This window comes from Pimephales promelas, chromosome 10, assembly GCF_988280905.1.
Source record: "Pimephales promelas chromosome 10, fPimPro1.hap1.1, whole genome shotgun sequence".
NCBI classification, from domain to species: Eukaryota; Metazoa; Chordata; class Actinopteri; order Cypriniformes; family Leuciscidae; genus Pimephales; species Pimephales promelas.
In genome coordinates, this window is record NC_142778.1 from 10264959 (window position 1) to 10284691 (window position 19733).

At 37.3% G+C, this 19733-nt stretch overlaps 1 protein-coding gene across 2 annotated transcripts in view; it reads left to right on the top strand.

Moving 5' to 3' along the window:
• The window catches only part of spon1a (spondin 1a), a 224035-nt gene that overhangs the window by 177827 nt on the left and 26475 nt on the right, over positions 1-19733 (top strand). For both annotated transcript variants that reach the window (XR_016169862.1, XM_089135387.1), the window contains exon 7: positions 3736-3800. Coding sequence is in view for 1 of the 2 variants with exons in the window: in XM_089135387.1 (XP_088991513.1) it covers positions 3736-3800 (65 nt within the window). In the remaining variant the exon portion in view is untranslated. The remainder of the gene's footprint in view (positions 1-3735; positions 3801-19733) is intronic.

The window sequence follows — 19733 nt, forward strand, 5'->3', positions numbered from 1 at the left end:
TGATTTATAACGATGTGAATATGAATTTCAGACTTTTTTCACCACAAGTCTGACAGAAGATATGTTATTGAAGACAAATATCCCAAAATCTCAAAATTGACCAGTGGAAAAAAAAAAAAAAAAACGTTGTTTTTGCCCGTCGTGTCTCGCCTTAAGTGTCAAATTGTTAAATTGTTGTTGACATTTAAGGGCTGTGTTGTGGTTGTCCTGGGTGCAGGTCCACCATCTATTCTGGCTTAGAGCCCTGCACAGGCCAAAAAAAAAAATCCATCCCAAACCCCACCCGAGACGGAGACCAAAATCGAAATCACTTTAAGTTCTCCCTGACATGCACTTTCTGATGTGCGCAGTCTCTGCTACACGCACACACGATACTAAGAGGTAAACTTGTATTATATGCCTCAAACATAACTACCACCACTGACAATCATGCCCACGAATATTAATACAGACTGTCCATTACAGAGAAGCATAAGCATGTAGTAGATAATATTATATAGCCAAAGCAGTAAATTAAGATGTACTCAACAACAACATTTCTAAGAACTCTTCGCCAACTGGCTAACGTTAAATAATAATAAAAAAGCCAACCTAGACTCCTCCATGATATCTAAATGGGAGAACTTGCAAAATAGCAGAGTGTTCAAATACTTATTCTCCTCACTGTATATATATATATATATATATATAAACACTGACCTAAATGATTGTTAGGAATACCATACTAATACTGACCCGCTTTCGCTTTCAGAACCGCCTTAATTCTACGTGGCATTGATTCAACAAGGTGCTGAAAGTATTTTTTAGAAATGTTGGACCATATTACAGTTTTTTTCGATTGCTAAACCACAGTGGAGCACAACTGGAGCTACATGTGCAAAACTCTAACTACAGTCTGCACAGCAGCAGTTCATGTGGACCAAACTCTAGATCGTTTTTCATTGCTTGAACACAGTTTTCAAAACTCTACACACTTATCCCATGACTTTAACCACAACCTGCACAACACTGTGGATTTACAACACTTTGTTCAAATGCTAACACACTAGCCATGTTTCTATCGACACGTTTTTATCCGAATTACAGTTTTTCTCGATTGTTTACACACATTTTCTGAAAGAATCCCTCATATTCTCAGAACTCTACACACAAATCTAAAAACACTCACACAATTGGCAAAACCCCTCAATTCTCCTGCAAAATGAAACTTTACATTCAAAACAATGTTATTTCTTCTCAAAATGGTATTTTGTTTTCAAATGACACACACAAACCATCATATGAATAGACATTTATAAGAACCAGTTGAACACTGATGTGCTCAATGTAAAACACTATGATCAATGGAAAACACTTCTTCTCCATTCATCATAATGACTTGGGCCTTTTTTTGTTCAGTGTTACACTTACTACAGACATTGCATACATAAGTGTGTTGTAAAATATTTGAGAATATTGTTTTTATACCCAGAACATACAAATACACGGTAACAAATATATTTTATTTTTCCCACAAAATCAATGGGAGATAGATCCCACATTTTGTACACCCCAACCAACACAAAGTTGCACATACAGTGGCCTACATACAAAACAACAGAATTTTTTATGCTGTTACAGTAAAAAAAGAAATAAAAAAATATCTATGCTGCATTCTCTCTTTGGTTTTGGTATTTTATGCTAAAGCTCTGATTGCTAATTGTAAAACTGTGTGACGGGTGTTTGCCCATGTGACGAGTCAGTGTGAATATTTGAATGGCAGTGTGTTCCTCGTGAAAACAAGAGATTTTCTGCATGAAAATTGTGCCAAATGCAGAGAATTGTGTGTAGTGTTTTGAAAAACGTGTGTTTTAGAACTGCAATTCGAGTGTAAAGCAGGAATTGTGCTTGTAGTTCAGCAGAATTGGTTCAGGGGGTTGGTCAATGAGTTACATGTTGTGGTCATTGTGTCTCAAGTACCAGAAAATGTGTGTAAACAATCGAGAAAAACTGTAAGTGATATCGAATGAAAAAAGCCTTGTGGAAACAGTAAAATTCGATGAAATTTCATGAAAATCGACTCAAATGAAATACGTTCGGTCTCATCGAATTTTCTCTTGATCGATATACGGCTAATGCGATAAAAGCTGATGGAAACGTTATTTGCCGAATAAACAATGAATTGCGATTAAGTTTTATGCCCTTTTATGGTTGCAACACGTCAGAAGACGAAAGTTTACTTGAATGTTGTTCGATTCAGTGCGAAAATAAATGGAAACACCTTAAAATGTCTCAAATCAATTCGATATACCAATTTGATCGCAAAACAGCATGTGACGTCATTAAGTACGGGTTTTTATTCGCTTTAAAGTTGTTGGATGGAAACACACTTTCACCAGCTTTATCCGCATGAGTTTTTTAACCGAATTTCAGATAATTCGATTGACAAGTGGATGGAAACATGGCTACTGCTGTCAAAACTGTGAACCACTCATTCAAAACAAAATAAATTTCAGCCTTGTGCCTTTCACACACTGCTGATTTTCAAACAATTTCAGCTGAAAGGCTGAAAACTTGTGGCCTAATGCTTGAGAGAGGCAGGGTTACAGTATATGTATTTTAGTTTCTACCCTTTTTTCTCATTACTGTAATTCTGTAAATTACAGACTATTGAAGCAAACTGCTAATTTTCAATTGTTATGTTCTAAAAATGTAAATAAAACAAATGAAAGAATGTCACTCTTTTCTTTGAAGAAAACATTACTTTGTATGAAGTCACTGAAATTGTTGAAACTGTAAAGATGAAAAGTTTGTATTTTCTGTATTGGTGTTTGGTGCTAGTGTTTTTCCTCTCAGTGTGTTCTGAGTGACAGTGTGTGTTATCTCAGTGAGGGTTGTGCATAGTGTTGTGCACACTGAGCCTGTTTTGAGTCGTGTGTTAAGAGTTGTGCTCAGGTGACTGTTGGTAGTAGTTAGAGTTTTGCACATTTAGCTCCAGTTGTGCTCACTGTCGTTTAGCAATTGAAAAAAAAACTGTAATAGGAAAGTATCTTGCAGTTGATGGAGATTTGTGGGATGCACATCTAGGGCACGAAGCTCCCGTTGATTAAATAATTGCATTAATGAGAAATTGAACAAGTGTTCCTAATAATACTTTGGGTTAGTTCAAATTGAAATGTATAGATGTGTAAATGTTTAAATGTACAGATGCTCCTTGAGCATCACTAGATATACAAAGATACTTGATATACAAACGTAGAATTGTGTTCTGCTTTTGAGTGTGTACAAATTAGTGTGTGAGGAAACTGCACCAATACTGCATGTAAAGCTCAAAGTGTGAATCAAACTGTCATGCATTTTCATGATCAAGAAATTATGCATTTTAACCGAGCAGTAAAATTTTCCTTGACAGTCTTCAGTGATGCCCTTCCCATGAACTCCTGATATGGTTTAAGTGAGCAATACACGAACACACACACTGCTGGCCTGCGTGCCGTGAGCCATTGATGAAATATTTATACAGCTTTTATGAGACGCTGATGAGATCACTCCATCAGCAGGAAGAATAGGAGGCTTCATACATTACTTTCTGTCAAGACTAATAAAGGGATGTCATGAGAGAAAGAGAGAGACTCTTCAAAAAGTACTGTAATTCTTACTCGGTTTTACAGTAATTTTACCATGATTTGTTTACCATGACATTTACCATGACATTTACTTATTGATTTACTTTTATGTGTTTTATCACACATGCAGGGTGACGAGGTCTTAACCGTCATAAAGATGAAGGCTCAATGGCCAGCCTGGCAACCCCTCAATGTGTGAGTAACTGTCCTATTATTTGTGTGTGTGTGTGTGTGTGTGTGCGTGTGTGTGCGTGTGTGCGTGTGTGTGCGTGTGTGTTAGTGTTATATCTTTCCTCTGTAGAATGTTTCATTAAAATACATACTAAAGAGTTGAAGGTGAAATATTCCAGTTTAATATGCTTATTCAAGTATGTCACTTATAGGTTGTCTTGCATGGCTTAAATACTGTGGCTCGTTGACACTTTCAACACATTGCTTTTTATTTGAGTTCTTCTGCTTTAACAATAAGGTAGTCCTGTCCACATCGCAATATTGGTTAGAGTATTGGCAGACCGAAAGTGATTAGGAAACATCTCATTGTAACTTTGGTTCCTTTAAGGAACAAGACAGTGCTCACTACAACAATTTGTTGGTGCTATAGCCGCAAGTGCCTGAGTGGAGTGTGCTCTAAGGCAGTGATTCCCAACCCCCGGTCCGTGAACACTTTAGTACCGGGCCTTGAAATATTCCCCGAATTTTTTTTTTCCATAATAATATTTGTATTTTTAAGATGCTTTTTAACGTGTCATGTTATTTAATCCAAAACACAAACAATAAATAAATACAAATAAGTAAAAATATTAAAACGTGTTTCTTTGAGCGCCTTCCGATTGCTTAGCAACGCGTCGTATCTAAACAGACTGAGTGCGGTGCGTGCATGGGTGCGTGCAGCTGAAGTGACAGAAGTATGCGGAGAGATGAGCGGGCAGCAGACTTTAATGGCTAATTTCATTGCGGACAGTTCCGGTAAAAGGAAAGGCGATGACCAACTTGAAATATAGAGAAAGAAAAAGAAAAAGTACATTAGGTAGGAATTCACGTCAACAGACAAATCCGTTGTGTGTAATTTGTGGTGAAAAACTCTCCAAACAAGCAATGAAGCCGTCAAAACTGCAGCGGCCCTTCACCAAACATCCAAATCAAGGTGTGTTTGCTATTGTATTCTGAAACTGTTAATATAAAGGCAGGGATTGACATTAACACCCGCCAAATGCGGGTGGATTTCACCCGTGGCGGGTAACACAGTCGCTCCTACTAGCCACTTTGGCGTGTTGAAAAATTGTAGCCTTGTCAAAAGACATCTGACATATAACAAACGAATTGCAATTAGAGAAGATTAAACTCGCGGACTGGCCGTCGGACTGAAGGCTGTTTTCGTCTGCGTTTAATTATCAACTTAATGTGATAATATAGCGATCTTTTTTAAAAGCAGGGGAATCCAGAACATGGGCGCGTCTCATGCTCTTCTGCAGTGCCGCTGCACGAGGGTGTACGCGCCAAATATGACATCCAGACTTTTGTAAAACAATCATCACATGCGACTGGTCGCATGCACACACACATCAACACAGCGTTCAGTCAGTTCGTGCGTGTGCGTGGCTGATATAAAGAAAAAATAATCTTCATGATTTATGGACACTAGCAGGGCTGCCCTTATGCCACGTCATATCACAACTATATTTCCAGAGTTCATTTCATGCTGATGCAAAACAAACAATTCAAAGTCCCCAAAACTGTCATAGGCCCATATGAAGTTGTAATCCTGTTGCCTTAATTGTGGATTTTTTCTTAGAAAAAATAATTTATTCTTTGCTCATTGTTTCTAATGCAGATACTTATTCTACTCTGTATTACAGTATTTACTGCTGTTAAAAAAAAATGATGCAGCAATTTTATTTTATGTAAGAAGCTATTTTACTGTATGTCTAGCTTAATAGCTTTACAACAGAGTTAGTAAATTTTTTAGAGCGTTTAAAGCCCCTTTGTCAACTTAAATCATATAAACGTAATTTTCCAACAACAAGTAAAAGTGCTGCGTGGCTAGTAATTTTGGAAAACCTCTAGCCAAATTGGCTAGTGAGCAAAAAAGTTAATGTCAAGCCCTGTATAGTATAGGCCTAGTAGGCTGTGTTATGGATCCTGGTTGACTTTATGATTAGTTTTGCACATGCATTGCCACAGAGTTAACTATTTCTGACAGTACCGGACAGCCTCTGTGTGTGTGTTCATGTATTCATAGTTGAACGTGACCTGAAGGGAACAGCTTCTGTTCTCAGCTCTCTGTTCTCTGTTAGCGCTTCAGGCCAGCTTTGAGAATGATCAAATGTCTTCCCGAAAACATTTTTGCTCAGTCAATATATAGTACATATAAAATGTTACATGTATGCGTTTGACTGCATGAACTGGTGAAAAAGTTAAAGGTTTTAAATAAAACTCAAGAGATGTGTGAAATTTCAGGATTTATGAGTGATGTTAGTTAACACAGTCTCATCCCAAAAAGTCATATAACTGACGTCTTGGGACGTCTTTTGACCATACGTCAATATCCGCCTTTTTAGGGCCCCCTTAAACGTTGGTAGATGGCGATCCCGGGCCGTCATACAACTGATGCTTTACCTTTAACGTCAGTTAGGTGACGGGTTAGGTTTAGGTCTGGGGTAGAGTTAGGATCCCATAACCTCATCTACCAACGTTTAAGGGGCCCTAAAAAGGCGAATATTGACGTATGGTCAAAAGACGTCCCAAAACGTCAGTTATATGACGTCTTGGGATGAGACCGGGTTGTGTTAGTCTAGTAGAATTTTCTAAAAAATATTTTGCTACCTAAAAGTTAAAGATTTTTTGTGAAATGACATGTCGAAATGTGCGCTCTTTGGTCGATCAGTGCTTGGGTTACCATATATCGGAAAACATTTGGAATGGGTCAGACATAATTCTGACCAATTATTAAGTTTTCTGCGTATCAAATGCACGTGAAAACTCATTTTCGCGTATAAATTGCATGATAATGCACAATGCATGCTAATGCATAATCCTTATTGAATCCTTATGTGAATTTAGGGGGCGGCCGGGGGTGGGGGTTCCAGCGTCTATGCACCTGCTAGTGAGTGAGTGCTATGTGAGTTGCTTTTGAAGTAGACCTAATTGAATGGGAGAAAAGAGAAACTTTTTGTGAACCATTCTGAAAGTTTAAAACGATTGGTATGCAAGGAGCCTTTGTTGCCACCTAGTTCATTATATGCAAATAAATTATATCCTGTTACTGTTTTGCACAGTGATATGTTCCGAATCCAAACGATGCATCTTAAAATTGAGGTATTCAAATTGACAACTGGTCCCTGGAATTTTTTTTTATGAATATGCCGGTCTCTGGCACAAAAAAGGTTGGGAATCCCTGCTCTAAGGTCTAGAGGCAAAGATAAGTGTTGAGAATCTGTTCTTGATCCTTTGAGAGGTCAGGGCTTGTGGGTGGATCCCTGGAAGTGTGTTCTACTGCCGAGGCAGCAGACTGTGTTACTAGGGATAGTATTAGACTCACACTCGATGCTGGAATGGGTGTTTTCTGCTTGTGTTCTGCTCGTCAACTGAACTACATTCGTGAAACAGTGTGTGGCAGTCAACACAATCCAAGATGGGTATAGGCCCCCAACCTTTTTCTGCACAGAATAGAAAGTATTGGCGATAGAAACTGGACTTCCTTTGAGACAGAGGAAAGAATGTCCTGCCCCAAAACAAGAGCTTCCTGAATGGCACCCATCTTGGGGAGCACTCAATTAAAATGAGTAGCATTAAAATCACACAAATTGTATGGTATATCCCTGTTTTACAGTTCAAAGAACTTTTGATGACATTTCGCAGAAGTCTCTACACTGCCAGATGAACTCCAAAAGCCTTGTAAAAGTACATTGTCAAATGGGGAATACTATCAGTCTGTGGTCGTCAAAGACATGTCGTGATGGACCTAACAGCCTATGTCAGGCAACATGGTTGCCTGAAAATGTATTGACCCTGCAGTGTCTCCAACCTTTACATGACAGGTAGGTATTGGTATTGTGCCTATGTAACACAGTCTCATCCCAAATCGTCATATAACTGACGTTTTGGGACGTATTTTGACCATACGTCAATATCCGCCTTTTTAGGGCCCCCTTAAACGTCGGTAGATGGCGATCCCGGGCCGTCATACAAGTGACGCTTTACCTTTAACGTCAGTTAGGTGACGGGTTAGGTTTAGGGTTAAGTTTAGGTATGGGGTAGAGTTAGGATCCCATAACCTCATCTACCGACGTTTAAGGGGGCCCTAAAAAGGCGAATATTGACGTATGGTCAAAAGACGTCCCAAAACGTCAGTTATATGACGATTTGGGATGAGACCGGGTTGGCCTATGCGTGAAGCACACTTTCCTGGACAGGACCCTGAAGTGACTGAGTATTAAGGGGAGTCTCTTGAGGAAGAACTCTGCAAAAGGAGGCCAACATGAACCATGGAGGCACCACTCACTGTGGACAAAACGTTGCGGAAATTTGGCATACAGTCTGCTGTCGTCCAAGACGCATGTTGCACCAGAGTTAACATAGACTTCTGAGGGCAACAAGGATAAAGGCGCCTTTTCCTTACTAACAGATCATGGATGCAGACCGCATCTCCTATTCACGGCATGTTCTTGTAAGCAAGTCACAACTACTAAAACTTCATGATTAAACTGCTGTTGTACTAAAGCGGCATACGGAGGAGCTGACAAGCAATATCAGTCATGAGCAACCAATCACATAAAACAAATGTAGCACAAGCTTCAAATCTATCGCATGTGGCAGGGAGAATGTGAGAGATAGGGTTAACCATCTGCTCCTTCTTGGCTCAAGCTCACCAATTTTACTCCTTTCCTCGAAAAGAAACAAGCCTAGAGCAAGGCAATTATTCTAAGCATGTAAAAACAAAATACAATACTACCTTAAAATTGAGCCACAAGAAGCCATGCCTCCCATCCACTCTTGAAGGCATCGGCCTGCCCGCTGCCAAACTCCTCAGGGCTACACATAAACACTCACATGTAAATTCAATGGGAGAAAACAGTGCATAGAGTCTGGTTAGAGAAAGGAATACCATCTGCTTACTCTCATAGCCTCTGGCTCAGCTTCTGGTACCCAGGGCTAAAGGGTCATGCAGCATATTGGCAAACTCAGAAAAAGAAAGACAGGGAAAGCTGATTTACCTTCCATTCTTGAAAAGTAATTCTGTAATAAATTACTAAGTTGTTAAATGCTGATTGGGCAATACAGTGTTTTACCACCAGCTATGTCTGTCTGGATGATACTTTCAGGGTTTCCCATACATTCATTAATTTGTGGCGGCCCGGCACAATATCAACGCTGACTGCTACGCATTGATTTTCAGATTTTTTAACTATTTAATATGGGTAAACTCTTATTTTATTGTAGAGCTGCACGCAGCTTGCCTCCTCCCTCTCATCCACTCTTACAAACTGACAACGAAGACGCGAATAGCCCCTCCTCTTCCTCTTTAGATCTTGGATTTGTCGCCTTCTCTCAAAAGCCATGCCTATATTCTCATTTTAGTACAGGCTCTGTCACTTTCCCTTTTTTACAGCAAGTTCTCAGCAGTTCAAGGTTTCTTCATTTTTAACCTGTTAAAGGATTAGTTCACTTTTGAAAAAACTTTTGCTGATAATTTAGTCACCCCCATGTCATCCAAGATGTCGTCCATGTCTTTCTTTCCTCAGTCGAAAAGAAATTAAGGTTTTTGATGAAAACATTCCAGGATTTTTCTCCATTTAATGGACTTACATGGGAACCAGACGGTCCGAGGTCCAAACGAGAGTTAATAACGGTTTCAGATGCAGCTTCAAATGTCTTTAAACGACACCAGACGATGAATAAGGGTCTTATCATGCGAAACGATCGGTTATTTCAAAACTTATTCCAAAAATGTAACTTTTCTAAGGACAAATGCTAGCCTTGCTCCATTCTGTGAGGCACGTTTGTAACGTCACGTAATACATAATTACGGTCAAAAGGTCCCGCTGCTTTAAAGTATACTAAAGTTCACCAAAAATCTCAAACGTTTGCACAAATCATGACTAGATCATGTAGTAACACTTGAGTAATTACTAGTTAGTTCCAATGATCTTCACTTTATAATACGGATCCAAATAATTAGTAAGTAATAGCTCACAGATGAAAGTGTTACTAGATACTTCTGTGGGAATTACTAATTATTTGGATCCGTATTATAAAGTGAAGATCATTGGAACTAACTAGTAATTACTCAAGTGTTACTACATGATCTAGTCATGATTTGTGCAACCGTTTGAGATTTTTGGTGAACTTTAGTATACTTTTAGAAAATGTCTTTAGTAACACTTGAGTAATTGCTAGTTAGTTCCAATGATCTTCACTTTATAATACGAATCCAAATAATTAGTAACTCCCACAGAAGTATCTAGTAACACTTTCATCTGTGAGCTATTACTTACTAATTCGTTAATAAGAATTTATTTTAGTTAATAGTAGTTACTAGATTCTTAATAAACTTTTTCAGTAGTTCTCTGGGAAGTATTAAAAAAAATAGTAGTTATTGATTACTTAATAGTGAACTACCACTTTCATCTGTGCGCTATTACTTACTAGTTCGTTAATCAGAGTTTCTTGTTAGTTAATAATAGTTACTAGATTGTTAATATTGTTTTACTCATTAGTTCTTGTGTAGTTATTCATTAATGAAGGAACCGTATTCTAAAGTGTTACCCACACCGGGCCAAACTAACCAATCTGAGCCCACTACGTGTTTCTGAGGGAGTGTTTTCATAGAATCAGGAAGTCAACTGCTCGTTCAGGGGACAGAGGAGAGCGTGGCTGACAATAAAGCTGAAGTTTATGAAAAATAAGACTTTAAAAAAAAGAAAAACCATGAATACGCCGCTCCTTTTTACATTGGCTATTGAGCCTTTGGCTATTGCAGTACGAAGAAGTGGAGATATATCAGGGATTACAATTGGCGGTCTTGAAAATAAAATAGCTTTATATGCTGATGACATTATATTATTTCTATCTAATTTAAGCACATCTGTGCCTTCTTTATTGTGCTTAATTAAATTATTTGGATCCTTTTCCGGTTATAAAGTGAATGAGTCAAAATCTATGATCCTATTTCTAAAAGAAACAGAACGTCTTACACCTCCCGTCCAGACCCCCTTTAAAAATGCTCATGAAGATTTTAAATATCTTGGTATTAATATTACCGCAGATATAAAGAATTTGGTTACCAGTAATTATAATCATACAACTAAATTAGTCACTGAGTCAATTAATAAATGGTCTTCCCTACCAATTTCTCAGATTGGACGTATAAATATATTAAAAATGAATGTTCTCCCAAAATTTTTATATTTATTTCAATCAATCCCTCTCCCCCCACCACAGAATTTTTTCTGTAATATGAAGAAACTGTTTACCAATTTTATTTGGGCAAATTGACGTCCCAGGCTGAGGCTCTCTCTTTTGTATTTACCATATGAAATGGGAGGGTTGCAGGTGCCTAATCTTAAGTGGTACTACTGGGCAGCTCAGCTAAGAGCAGCAATGTTTTGGTTTACAAATGATAATTCTATCCCTTGGATACAGATAGAGGCGAGTACAACTCAGAAATTGCCTTTGAACCTGTATCTGTATTCAGCACCCCTGTCCAAACTGAAAAAAGCTACTCCCAACCCCTTTGTTAAAAATACTATTGTGGTATGGTATGAAGTTTTGAAACATATTGGACAGATTCCAGAATTATCACAATTTACCCCTATTTGGGGAAACACTATGTTTACACCGGGGACACATGATGGGGGTTTTAAAATTTGGGCATCAAAAGGTTTGAACAAGGTGGCAGATTTATTTAACGATGAAACTATGCTCAGTTTTCAGGAATTAAGACACAAGTTTGATTTGCCAAAAACCCATGTTTTTAAATATCTTCAAATTAGGAATTTTATCAATAAAACACAACATCTTTCTCTTCTCTTACCAGAGCTGTCCCCTTTAGAAAGAATTACTTTAAACCACCTTAATGGTGCTGTGCAAGTTTCCTTGTTTTATAAACTGATTTCCACTAACTGTAAAGAAAATACAGAGAAAAAGCGTTTGGCTTGGTGTCAAGATATAAGTGAGAATATAACAGAAGATGAATGGCAGAGTATCTGTTTAAAGGCCCAAACCCAAACAATCAATACCAGGTTTAAACTTATGCAGTACAAGTGGATAATGAGAGTATACATAACTCCAGAATTGCTTCATAAATTTAATCCCAATATCCCCAATCAATGTATAAAATGCAACTCAGAGATGGAACTTTATTCCATTGTCTATGGAAGTGCCCTCAAGTTCAACTTTATTGGGAAAAGGTTCTAGACTTTTTGTTACTGGTGGTGAAACAGAATGTCCCCAAATGTCCTAAACTTTGTATATTTAATATGTTCCCTGTTACTTGCACTCTAACTAACTCTGGTAAGAAAATGTTAACCTTCTGTTTATTACAAGCAAAACTTTTAGTTGCCCGTCATTGGAAAAACACAGAAATCCCTAATTTTAAACAATGGTTACAGGAATTGTCAGGTTGTTTGGCTTTGGAGAAACTCACATATATTGTTAAAGGAAAATCTGGAAAGTTTTTCAAAGTTTGGAACCCCTTTATAGAATTTTTAAAGGAAGCTGAACCAAATAGTTTATTTTCGGTGTAACCAGGAATAACAAATTATGTTATTAATGTACCATTGTCTTGACATTTGTATAGTATAGTTGTTGTCGTTGTTGTTTTTATTATTATTTCTTTTTTATTTATTTAATTTTTATTTTGTATTTTTGTATTTTATTTTTCTTTCTGTGCTTGTTTTAATGTAAATGTTTCTAAAATCAATAAATACAATGTTGAAAAAAAAAAAAAAAAAAAACCATGAATACATGTTATATTGCAACGCATTCTCACCCCAAGGCGTCACCTTTGACCATGCTTCAATATTTGACGTTTTAGGCGCCCTTTAGCGTCACTTACATGACGCGATCCTACGGCGTCATCTAACTGACGCTAAAGGAAAGCGTCAGTTAGAGGACGCGGTTAGGTTTAGGTGTGGGGTGGGGGTAGGGTACACTCGATCCTAGGGCGTCATCTAACTGACGCTAAAGGGCGCCTAAAGCGTCAGATATTGAAGCATGTCCAAATGCTTCCCAAGGCGTCAGTTAAGTGACGCCTTGGGGGTGAGAATGGGCTGTATATTGCACCCCATAAATACAATTATGCAAAGAAAAAAAGCAGTCAACCCCCCTTTTAAGTATATGTGAATTGTGAACTTTCTGTATTGTGTTTTAAAGATAGATCAGTAGTCTGTTCAAGTATTTAACTAGTTAGCAAGAACATGTCCAGGAAATGCATAATAAAAATTGTATGGGTTAATGTACACCTGTTTCACCTCTTATTTACCCCTTATTTTCACTGCACACGTCTGCGGCACGTTTTATATATATCTACGCATATATGAGGCAGAAGGTGCATCCTAGTGGTCTAACCCTAACCCTACCCCAGACCTAAACCTATCCATACTCTGTCCGTGTTATATTGATGCTAAAGGGTGCCATGTGCGTTGGATGTCTACGCTTTGGCAAAAGCATCGTATATGACACCTTGGGACGAGAATGCGTTGGCTAATTGCACCCACAGATTGGCAAATCATGTGGAAATGCTCTTGGTGTGAGTTGAGACCGCGTGAAGGAAGGAATAAAACATTGTGCGTAATGCTCCGCAGATGTGTGCAGTGTACACATAGGCCTGCTCCATTTGCAGTGCATATTATCATAGCCATTCAACAGGTTGGAGCTTCTACTCCACGCGGATGCCCGTCTAAGTGCGGTGTGTGCAGAGATTGTTTGTGCTGCAGGTGCTGAATTAAAGTGACAGCGTGTGGTTCGTGGTCAAACTGAACACGGATTGTCATGAAAATATTAAATAAATGCATTTAATCAAATTTATAAGAAGTTATGCATTGAATAATACGTTTATTGGGTCTCATTCATGAAACACGAGCAGAACGAATTTGTGTGTAAATCGTGTGTAAAGTGGTTCTGCCGTAAATTTTCAGATTCATTAAAATGTTCGTATTTTCCAAATGTTAGTTAGTACGCAAGAAATCTACACCTGCTCCCAGCCACGCGTAAATGGTGCGCTTCACAATCCGAACGTTTTGCTCATTAATAAGACTGCATTTTAATTCACCAATGGGTACATATTTAAACAGCATTTTGAAAAAAATATTTTATATAGTAATTACATATGGTTTTTCTTTTTTATTATGAGAGCCAGTAATAGATCTGGTGATCGATGGCGGTCCTTCTCCAGTTTGAATACGATTTTTCCGAAGTGAATTAATTAGTTTTTTGCTGTCAAGCTTAATGTCAAACCATTTTCTTCTCACTTCTGGGACTGTTCGATTAACAGATGAAACTCCATTAACTGGATCTGTAATATGCTGCCAAGCTTCCTTTTTTTAGGACCTGATAGGCCACTAGTAGGCTACGCTTGAAAATAAAATGTGGTGTTTTAAATAAACTTCTAATAACTATATACTTCAATTTTTGTATCCTAGAAATCTTTCTTTTTCATTCGCATTCATGTTATTATATGTGTATATAGATGTCAGTCGGATATAATGGTCGGGATATGGTAATTGAGAATGAACGTGCACGCGCATCCCATTTACGACTGATTGGAATTCATTAACACACACACACATTTCACTATCACATCTGACGTTTACGAAGTATTTGTGAATCAGGAGAAACGTTTTCGGGAAGGTCTCTTTACGCGCAAATCACTCTCATATTTACTTGTATATTTACAAATGTTTCATGAATGAGACCCAGTGTGTTTAAACTTGAATACGTCTGTGAAAGAATGCATAGTAGGCTGTACTTTTTTTAAAACAATACAGAAATAGTGACAATTGTGCATAAATTACTACTTATGGGCTTAAAGTACAACCTCTAAGCAGTTTTTCAAGATCCTTTTGTGATCTCCGTTTTACACTTGTTGATGCACAGTGGGTCGTCTTAAAAGTACCGTCGAAGCTACCTATCTCTGTATAACGGCCGATGGAGCCGTCTGCTGTTAGGGAATCGTAAGATGGCCGCTCGAACACTTCCGGTGGCTTCACTGCCTGGTGGCAGTTTAGAACGTCATGAGCTACCCAGTCATATAGATCAGTGGTTAAAAAAATCAGTGTAAATGAAACACTATACACGCCTATATACTGAACACATAATAAACATGGCTTGACATTACCATTTTCACAAATTGTTTTTTTTTTTCTAGTTTGATATTATCGTTTTTATAAATGTTTTCAAAAGTTTGCATGGCCCTAAAACACTGTTGTCATGTAAATGGACAGTTAAACCCATCACAAGTTTATGTTTTTATTTGAAAACTATGTAGAGTGTAAATCGCCTCTCAGAAAAGGAAAAGAAAAGCCTTCACTTGCATTTTTTGGCACTCATTATGTGATTGGAGTGCTCTACTTTCTCCTTGTTTAACATTGTAAGTGATATAAATTGGTCAATGCTCCCAGAATCCCCCAGGCACAAAGAATTTCCAATTTATAATGCTGGTGTTGACCTGATAGAGTACATTTGGGTGCATAAGGACTTGAGCGCAGGCAGGAAATTGCTTTTGAAATGACTTAGAGTGTCATGAAACGCTCAGTATGAGGCAAGAAGTGCTTGAGAACAGAGCTATAAATGTCTTTTCCTCACGGTGTTCTGTCATTTGGCGGCAGTTTATGTCCAAAAACCCTAAATAGGAACATGTTCTTTCTTTGTTTCTCTCCTTGTCTTCTCATCTTCTCAGCAGATTGTTTCAGTAGCTGTATATTTATAGCAGTTAATGCCTACTCTGCTGTTGGAACTTTCCAGAAACCTTGAAAACCTTCAGTTGAGTTGATTAGCAGTGCACTGACAAGCAGACAGTAAAATAAGAGGTTGTCAGTGTAGGTCTCTAATTAGCTGCATGATTTGTTTTGTGTTTGTGTGTTTTTTTAGAGGGTGGAGTTGGATGATTTCATTTTCCGTAAAGGGGTGAATAAAGATATGGCTTTAAAACTGACTTTGTTTTCTTGTTAAGTAATAATGACACAAATTTATGCTGAATTTTGCAGCACTGTCATAAAGCGTGCTGACTGTTTGTCAGTTAAAATTATGTATGACAGGCCTGCTGTGCTAAGATCACTGTATGTAATTTCAAAGGCATATGTGCACATTAAGTATAGTCACATTCGTTAGGTTGTATAATTCATGGCGCAGAGTGTTTTTATGTGTTTTTATTAGGGATGCACATATACTGACACGAGTATCAGTTTCAGCCTGAAACTGCACAGTGTGTATACAGTGTTTGTCCAGGCAAAGAAACTGACAACGGAGAAAACAAAGAGTATAATAGAGATATCAACAATGTCTATGAAGTAAATGTATCTAATAAACAGAATATTAAACAAATCAAATATGCACGCATAGCTGCTGTCGACAGACAGACAGACAGACCGCAGTTTACCAAACATTAATGGAACGTGATTAAGACCAGACAAAGAGTGAAAATAGGAGTACAACTATATATTGAACTAAACAAGGGAATTAATAGCAGTATCAGCTAGAACAAGTTAACTAATAATGACGTTACTAAAGGGTGGTGAGAAATCAAACAAAGTAAGCCATGAACTGAAGAAATACAAGAAATCAAACAAAGTAAGCCATAAACTGAAGAAATAGGCTACAAAAGTCCTTGAATGAATTAAACTGAACATAATGGTGACAATCAGTTGCCTATGTTGGATACGTCCAGCTGTTAATGTGACAGTATCTTACTGCTGTCTCTATCCTTAATGTTCATCTAAAAACAAAAGACAAACAGAAAATCACCCACTTCTTTGGACTGAATAACGTTTGTAACTTTGGATTAATCTATATTTAATTTATACAGTGAATACAATGCACTGTTATTTTACATTTAATTACTTTATTCAAATTCTGTGCCTGAAAATTCTGATCTTTCACTGGTTTATATATATATATAAAATCAACACATTAACACTAGGGTGGCCAGACGTCCTGAAAAATTTGGGATAGTCCCGAAATCTAAGCTGTCGTCACGAATCCTGAATCCGGCCCTAATTGTCCCGAAAATCTTGAGTAGTTAGGTTGAGTCGTCCTGCAGCCAGCCCCAAGTTGCAGCAGCTGCGAGGACAGTGAATGTGCAGGCAGCCAGTTGTGAAGGAGTGATTGATTGGTCATGGCACTGTGTGCAAAAAAATACTTTGGCCTAATGTCTGATGTTGGGTTACACAAAGCAAATTATCTACACAATTATTTAGTTTTCTTATTTAATATATCAACTATTTATTGAGGCATGCCAATGGTGAGTTCCCAGACCTAACATCTTGATGTACTGTAGGTCTGGCTTGACAGGCTAGTTCTTTTGAGCTTTCTATTATTAAAGAGACTCATGAAAAAAAGATGAGTTTCTACCAAAATATTAAGGTGCACAGCAATTTCAACTGAGATAATAATCAGAAATGTTTCTTTTCCATCAAATCAGTATAGAATGATCAAAAATGTATTTATGCAATTAATTTTTCAACATATCATATAAATGATTTGAAAGTCGATTAAAAGTTGTAATTGATTTACAGTACAGCCCTATACATTCATACATTTTATTTGAGATGGTTAAATGAGACTTGAAGACTATAGTTCATCCCCCGAGGACACAATAAATTCCCAGCAACCCCCTCACTCTGTGAGGCTGTACAAATGTTTGACACAGTGATCCTTTCAATGGTAAACATCTACCTGATGGCCCACCCCACTGCGGGAGCTTGCAACGGTTCTCTCTTTTAACTGAAAATCTTGGAGGGATGAACTTTATCTCTGACAGCCATATTGAGCCAATGCAAAGGAAAGATATTGCATGTATGTCTGGAAATTAAGAGAAATAGGGGTTACAGAGACCTGCAGACAGAAATGTAAGTGTGATGTGTATGTGTTTGTCTGTAAGGGAAAAGTGGTTTAGAAACTGTTTTGGTAATGAAAATAGAGATTTTTGTGTAAATTATTTTGCTCTGTATTTTTTGTGGAGAAAGGAAGTTAGATTCAGTTTGGATTGAAGGATGGATTGAACAAAAACTTCACCTTGTGTAAGAAGATTTATTTATTTATTTATTTATTTATTTATTTATTTAAATTTGTTAAACTTGCTGTACCCATGAAAAGAGTATAATCAAAAACAAAATCAATTGGAATTGTGCAATAATCTCATTTAAAAAAAACAACTAATATGAATATTTAAAAAATATGCATTTTATGTCCTTTCATAATGTATTTATTTTGTAAGTAGTCAAGTAATAACCAATGTTTTAAAATTAACTTTTTTTAATTTTAAAAAAGTTTAAATTAATGTCCAATATATACATATATATATATATATATATATATATATATATAGACAATTTCACAAGATGTAAACAACACTGGTCCAGAAGCACTTCCTGTTTCAGTTTGTAACTGTTTTCTTTATTTCACATGTAAAGAAAACATCTTAAAGATGTTTGTTTAACTTTTTGATTCAGTTTTAAATGTTCTGTTGGTTGTATTTTATCCCAGCTTTTATGTAGTGTTAAAAAACTGAAACAGGAAGTGCTTCTGGACCAGTGTTGTTTACATCTTGTGAAATGGTCTATATATATATATATATATATATATATATATATTATTATTATTATTATTATTATTTTGGATTCCATACATTAGTTTTTTATTCAAACTAAATTCTGTTATTCAGCCATTTCCTTCCTTACTCCTTCCTATTTCATCCTCATCACCAAAAATGTAAGGTCTTTGACAGCCTCTACCTTGAAGTTGTTGGTTCCAGTAACAACTTTTTTTTTTGGTTTTGTATTTTTACAAACATTGTTTGAGTCAAAAAACTTTTGGCGAGTGTTCATTTCCAACCCTGGTAATAACCAAATATAATCTACAGTCAATATAAACTTTCTGCTTAGTGATGGGGGTTCTGTGGTTAATAAAAGTGATACTGTACTGTTGTCAGTAAGAAAAAAAGAAAAAAAACTTGGACTTTTGTGTTGAAGCTTTCTAGTTTGTACTTTGTTTCTAACTATAGACCTTATGTAGCCCCGCCCCTTTTCAGCGCTGCACTCGTTGTCCTTTGACTTCCGGTCTTTATTTTCATAGTGTATGAATGAACTGCTCGTAAAAAAAATTCCCGGTCGACATTTGTTAAGACATCTGCATTACAATGCTTATGATAAAGATTGCAATGCTCTTTTGTAAAAAAAAAATAATAACTTTTGTTAACTCTACAATAAGTAAATTCACTTCACCAGCTAATTACTCCTCGACAGCGATGCCATAGAAATATACAGAGCTACTGCAAAAACGGAAGTTCAAAGACAATATTCTAAAGATGTAAATAAGTCTAAAGATGACGACGCCCACGTTTCTCTGGTGCATAAGGTCTATACTTTCTATCACTCTTCCTGCCTATTAATAGTTCCCTTTCAGTCACTCACGTTCGACATGACGACGTAATTGGGATCACTTCAAGGAGCCCTATCAACTTTGTGTGTCTACAGAATGAGCCAATGAACGTTGGCGGGCATGAGAATCGTCACGCTTCCCGCCCCGTAGTGCGGGTATAAACACGAAGCAGGCGCACACACTCATTGTCTTTCACTTCAGAACTGAAATTTCGTTTGGACTCTTGAGTTTCTGCAGACTGTCTGCACTGCAGACTTCAAAAGGAGAATACTCTGTTCCAGTGCTAGTGTAAAGGCGCGATCAGCGGTGGCCGCAAGCATTACAGCTCACAACTGCTGTTTTCACAGCATTGCTTGTGTGTGTCTGTGTGTGAACCCTGATTACACCACGGCTATCCCTGGGTGCTTCAGCACTGAGAGAGTTATTTTTTTCTTTTTTATATTTTTTGTTTTCAACTAAAAGAGCAACACATGTGTGACCCTACGTCCTTTTCAGGATGTCATTGTGTGCTTTTGCTTTTCTGGATGCGGTCGT